The sequence below is a fragment of the Nanorana parkeri genome, unplaced genomic scaffold (assembly GCF_000935625.1).
Source record: "Nanorana parkeri isolate BGI_ZX_2015 unplaced genomic scaffold, ASM93562v1 scaffold15, whole genome shotgun sequence".
Taxonomy (NCBI): Eukaryota; Metazoa; Chordata; class Amphibia; order Anura; family Dicroglossidae; genus Nanorana; species Nanorana parkeri.
This window is the reverse complement of record NW_017306283.1, coordinates 1,085,291-1,091,210: the sequence shown is the minus strand read 5'-3', so window position 1 is coordinate 1,091,210 and position 5,920 is coordinate 1,085,291. Positions and strand designations below refer to the sequence as shown.

The following is a 5,920-nucleotide window of genomic DNA, read 5'->3' as shown; positions in this document are numbered from 1 at the left end:
GTAGTGTTCCCCCAGTGTCTGACCATCTCCGGTAGTGTTCCCCCAGTGTCTGACCATCTCCGGTAGTGTTCCCCCAGTGTCTGACCATCTCCGGTAGTGTTCCCCCAGTGTCTGACCATCTCCGGTAGTGTTCCCCCAGTGTCTGACCATCTCCGGTAGTGTTCCCCCAGTGTCTGACCATCTCCGGTAGTGTTCCCCCAGTGTCTGACCATCTCCGGTAGTGTTCCCCCAGTGTCTGACCATCTCCGGTAGTGTTCCCCCAGTGTCTGACCATCTCCGGTAGTGTTCCCCCAGTGTCTGACCATCTCCGGTAGTGTTCCCCCAGTGTCTGACCATCTCCGGTAGTGTTCCCCCAGTGTCTGACCATCTCCGGTAGTGTTCCCCCAGTGTCTGACCATCTCCGGTAGTGTTCCCCCAGTGTCTGACCATCTCTGGTAGCTTCTCCCCAGTCTCCCGACCATCTCTGGTAGCGTCCCCCCAGTCTCCCGACCATCTCTGGTAGCGTCCCCCCAGTCTCCCGACCATCTCTGGTAGTGTCTCCCGGACATCTCCCATAGAATTCTTGCAGTTTTAAATGTTTATCTGTGCACTGTTTTAGTGTCTGCCTAGATCATTGGTTCTCACCTGTAGCATCCCCCCAGTCTCTGACCATCTACAGTAGCGTCCCCGCAGTCTCTGGCCCTCTCCGGTAGCATTCTTGCAGTTTTAAATGTTTATCTGTGCACTGTTTTAGTGTCTGCCTAGATCATTGGTTCTCACCTGTAGCATCCCCCCAGTCTCTGACCATCTCCTCTAGCGTCCCCCCAGTCTCTGACCATCTACAGTAGCATCCCCCCAGTCTCTGACCATCTACAGTAGCGTCCCCGCAGTCTCTGGCCCTCTCCGGTAGCATTCTTGCAGTTTTAATTGTATATCTGTACACTGTTTTGGTGTCTGGCCAGATTATGGGCTCTCACCATTTTGTTGGTTTGTGAATTTTAGGTATCGTTACACTCTGGACGAGCTTCCAGCCATGTTACACAAGTTAAAGGGTCGCGCTGAATCGTTTGACACCTGGGCAAATAAAGTGCGTCGTGCTCTGGAATTCCAAGATGGCGGCAAGACAGGTGGGGCACCCCGAGCCTTCCTATTTGTCTATCTTTTGGAATGGGGGAAAAAATGTGTTTTGTAATCGTTCTCCATTTTTTTTGTTCTCTTTTTAGATCTGGAACATCTTCGAGTCCTAGAAGAAGAAGCTGCGGAGAAAAAATTTGCACAGAATGATTTGTTACAGGAGCTGAAAAATACCACCAAAGAGGCCGAATGGTGTATAAGTGAGGCCCAGAAACTGCTCGATACCCCACATCCAGCCAGGTCTGTGGCTTCAAATTATGGCACAGGGGAGGGGAGTCCGTCGGAGGGAATGCGGGCCCATTGTGTGTGTGTGTGTCGGGGTTGTTACATTATGGAGAATCGACAAATGCAATGCTAGTTGTGGGGGAGATTTCTCTGGGCCAACCCCCTTCCTGCCTCTGATACTTCCCATTTGGTCAGTAAGGCCCCCAACATGTCTGATCTGACCGTAAAATTAATTGGGCTTAACCCCTTAGTGACCAGTGACGTCCATAGTACATCGCTGGCAGCGGGCCCGTTTAAGCAGAAGCCGCCGGGACTCTGTTTACATTTGTAAAGCCGACTGTCTGCTATACAATAGAAGCGATTTTGGGCGAGTCAGCTGCCGCCAGATTGCTTCTACGGGCCGGTAAACTGCCCACACCCCCGCCATGTTTCCCGGGCTCCACTGCCCCTCCTACGGCCCGGGACCGGCATCTTGGGTGTCGGTGGAAGCTGAGGAGGTAATATGTGAATGTCCGTTCACCGGTTTCTTCCCCGTACTATGGGACTGGGCGTGCCGTGTATTGCATCACTTCCGGTCCCAATGCGGCCCTTGTACAGCTCCTGAAGCCCAGCTATAAGCTATTGAAGTGCGATCTGCACCCCAATAGCTTAGAGTGTAAAGGTGACACTAGGGGTCTTATGGGCCCCCAATATCGCCTTAAAGAGTACCTGGCACCGCCAATCTGCTATCGCCTGGGGGGCTTGTAAGCCCCCCTATGTGATAGCGAAGTAACATAAAAATAACAGTTTTTTAAAAATATCAAATTAATGTAAACATTATTTAAAAAAAAATTTTAAAGGCCCCCGCAAACACGCGTTGTGTGCGCCTACGTATGAAAACGACGATTGCGCTACAAATTTTGGGCATCGCCGCGCACGCCTGGAGTGAGAGCAATAATTCTAGGGCCAGTATTTTTGGGTATCTCTAAACTGATGACCTGTGGCGGCTTTTAAAGCGTCGTCTACGGACTTTTTGGGGTACTGAATTTTGTCGCTGTTTCACGGACGCACACAAATTTTTTAACCTGGGCATGTCTGGTGTCTATTTACTTGTTGTAACCTCGTCTTTTTTTTTTTTAAAGTTATTTTATTGTGTTTTTGGGGCATTTAAGTGCATTTTTCACTAACTTTTGGGGTTTGATAATAAGTTGCGCTAATATCGTGCAAGATAGAAATGTGCAACTGCCGCCATTTTATTCTACAGGGTCTGGGCGTTCGGAAAATATATCATATTTGGGGGTTTTGAAGTAATTTGCAGGCCTAAAATGTGGATTATAACATGGGTGCAATCCAATGAAAAAAAGACCTGTCATGAAGGGGTTAATTCAGCATTTCCTGGTCTACCAATACCTAGAGGGAATTTACCAATCTGTATATGAAATGCATAGAATTATGTACATTCAGCCCCGATGTAGGTGCGCAGTAGGCTGGGTCGGGACGCTGAGCGGGAAGGGCATGTGTAGGCGTGACACAGCAAGGCGGGGTGTAGAGGGCATAAGGCAGCGGTTCTCAACCTGTGTAACCTGAAGACCCACATTTTGTCCTTCGCCATTAAGTCGTGACCCAAGTTGCGCTGCAATGGAACGCAGTGTGAGCTGCTGTGCTGTGACTGAGCTCCATCCATATGTGCATCCACTTGTACAGCGCCCTGTACAGGTGCCGTGAGCCAGATTGTGATGTCACTCCGGTCCAGCCACCTCCTACAGGACACATTAGGGAGCTGTAAGCAATGCACGTATGGATGGAGCTCCCTCGTGGCCATACCCCCAGCCCACCTCAAGCTGACACTCTGCACCGGGCAGCATATTTTGAATAGCTGCTTGGCGCGAGAACTGACAGTCCTGCGCTAGGGAAAGGCTGAGGAACCTCTCGCCTACAAAAGTGGAAGGCACACGGGGACCCACTCAACACGGGGTCACCACCCACTTTTGGGTCACGACCAACCAGTTGAGAACCAAGGGCATAAGGCATGCTGCTGTGGGAAGGTGTACAAAGATGGCTGGAGGCCTCCACTGCCAGGCATATTCTACAAAACTCAGTGTTATTCACAGAAGGGTGAAGAGTTTGGAGAAGTGAACAATCTAGGACAACATCGCTGAATTGCAGAAGGTTTCCAAATCCGGTATTTTGGCCTAGGTTGTTCCTCTCCTGCCTTCTCCAAACTCTTTCGTGAATAACCCTGTTAGTTCATTGGCTGTCATCTTGACATTTTGTCTTTAAAGGAGAACTATGAGGTGCGTGCTTTTCACTCATCTCATAGTTCTAGCCGGCCTGTGACAATGAGACTGTCACAGGTCGGGCTCAGTAGATCGGGAGGTGAGCGAACACATACCGGCGTTCGCTCACCTCTCGATCCTGTCACAGCTATCTGCCGTGACAGGGGGAGGGGCTGGATTCCCCTATCCCCGCTCCGATCTGCCAGCGCTGACTGGCGGAACGGACGGGGGAGGGGGCGGGTACAGCTGGCTCTGCCTCTAGATAGGCAGAGCCAGCTGTCACTCACGCAGCTGGGCGGATCCCGGCACAATTGTCTGGATCCGCTTCAGCTGTGGCGTCTCAGTATATCTCAGTATACAATGAGCTGTAGCTCCCTATATACTGAGCTTAGGGTGACGGGAGGACGCTAGTTCTCCTTTTAATAATTTTGACTCACTTGCCTGAAACATGCTGGCATCCAATCCCTTTCTGCATGTTTGCTTAAGTTCTTTTGGCTCTGAGCTTTTAAAGCCAGGCCTTTAGCATTTTTAGGGGATAATCAATAGCTGCCTCTTAGAACCATTTTTCATCAACACAGCTACAAGAAGTGTGTTCCATGCATTGGGTTCAGCATCGTGTTGGCAGTCACTGGCATGTAACCTCTAAGACATAGAATGTATCCTCTGATTTATGACTGGCTGAGACTTCACCTATGAATGGGGTTTAATTCCGTTTTCTCCGCTCCGTTTCCTGTAGGAGTAACGCTGCAGCCATGACTCTGGACAGTCTGCAAAAGCTTATCCGTCGTATCCAAGCTCTTCCATGCGACTTGAATCAGCTGCCAAAGCTGGAGGTAATCCCCAGGTCCTGTCTGGTAACATTAAAGAACTCCAGAAAATACTTATTATTAAAGGAGAACTATGAGGTGAGTGATTTTCACTCCCCTCATAGTTCTAGCCGACCTGTGACAATGAGACTGTCACAGGTCGGCTCAGTAGATTGAGAAGTGAGCGAACACATACCGGCGTTAGCTCACCTCTCGATCCTGTGCCGGCAGAGAGCCGTGACAGGTGAGGGACTGGATTCCCCCCTCCCCGCTCCGATCCTCCAGCGCTCACTGGAGGAACTGACGGGGACGGGGACAGCTGGCTCTGTCTCTAGATAGGCAGAGCCAGCTGTCAATCACGCAGCTGGGCGGATCTCGGCAGTAATGTCGGGATCCGTCCTGCCTGCGGCGTCTGAGTATACCGCGAGCTGTAGCTTGCGGTATACTGAGCTTAGGGTGACGGGAGGACGCTAGTTTGTGTCCTCCCGTTACCCTTAGGAGAACTATGGGGAAAAGCCCTGACCCCATAGTTCTCCTTTAACCCTTGCAGTGGGGCTACCACCACATTGCAAGGGTTTACTGCTCATTTGTGTCCAGGTTAAAAAAAAACAAAGATATGCTCACCCAAAGCTCCGAGTCGACTTCTTAGACCCGTCCTTCCAACGTCTCTCCCCTTCCCCTGCAGCGGTCTAAGGTCCTGTAGATCACCAGCGTCTATACACAGCGAATCTGAGGAAGATTAAAATGCTGCTGTGGGGGGGCTCGGAGTTATGGGTGCGTATATCTTATTTTAGCACCTAGACACAAGTGAGCACTTATCCCTTGCAATGCGGGGGTTTTAAAATGAAGGTTCACATATACTTTAAGTATACACAAAGTATAGTCTGGTAACTTTAAATTGACGCCATCACACACATACATACAGGTGAAACTCGAATAATTAGAATATCGTGCAAAAGTAATTGCAGTAAATGCTGCAAAAGGGGCCCAAACCAAGTCCTGAGTACATATGCATGCTTGTACTTCTCAGAGGTCCGATATTGTTCTATGTACAATCCTTGTTTTATTGATTGCATGTAATAATCTACTTTTTTGAGGTTGTGGATTTGGGGTTCTTGGGGTTTTCATGAGCTGTGCGCCATAATCATCACAATTATGACAAATCACGGCTTGAATTATCTTGCTTTGCATGTAATGAGTCTCTCTCATATATTAGTTTCACCTTTTAAGTTGCATTAGTGAAATAAATGAACTTTGCACGATATTCTAATTATTCGAGTTTCACCTGTAAGTGGCCCCTGCAAAGAAAATAATTGACATTTTCTCACCCCTATCACTGAAAAATTAAGAGAAACCACCACAAAAAAATCTTCATAATCTGGCACTTCTGGGAGTGTCGGGTTCCTAGTTCCTCCCGCCAGCCCCTATGTAACTAGGTGTCGGATTCCGGTTTCCTCCCACCAGCCCCTATGTAACTGGGAGTGTGGGCTTCTGGGTTCCTCCCAGCCGGCCCCATCGTAC

General features: G+C 49.4%; 1 protein-coding gene across 1 annotated transcript in view; it reads left to right on the top strand.

The window, feature by feature from the left end:
• The window catches only part of KDM5C (lysine demethylase 5C), a 50,561-nt gene that overhangs the window by 27,061 nt on the left and 17,580 nt on the right, over positions 1 to 5,920 (top strand). Inside the window, exons 16-18 of the mRNA XM_018558805.1 lie at positions 982 to 1,106; positions 1,203 to 1,353; positions 4,330 to 4,426. Of these exons, the coding sequence (XP_018414307.1) occupies positions 982 to 1,106; positions 1,203 to 1,353; positions 4,330 to 4,426 (373 nt within the window). The remainder of the gene's footprint in view (positions 1 to 981; positions 1,107 to 1,202; positions 1,354 to 4,329; positions 4,427 to 5,920) is intronic.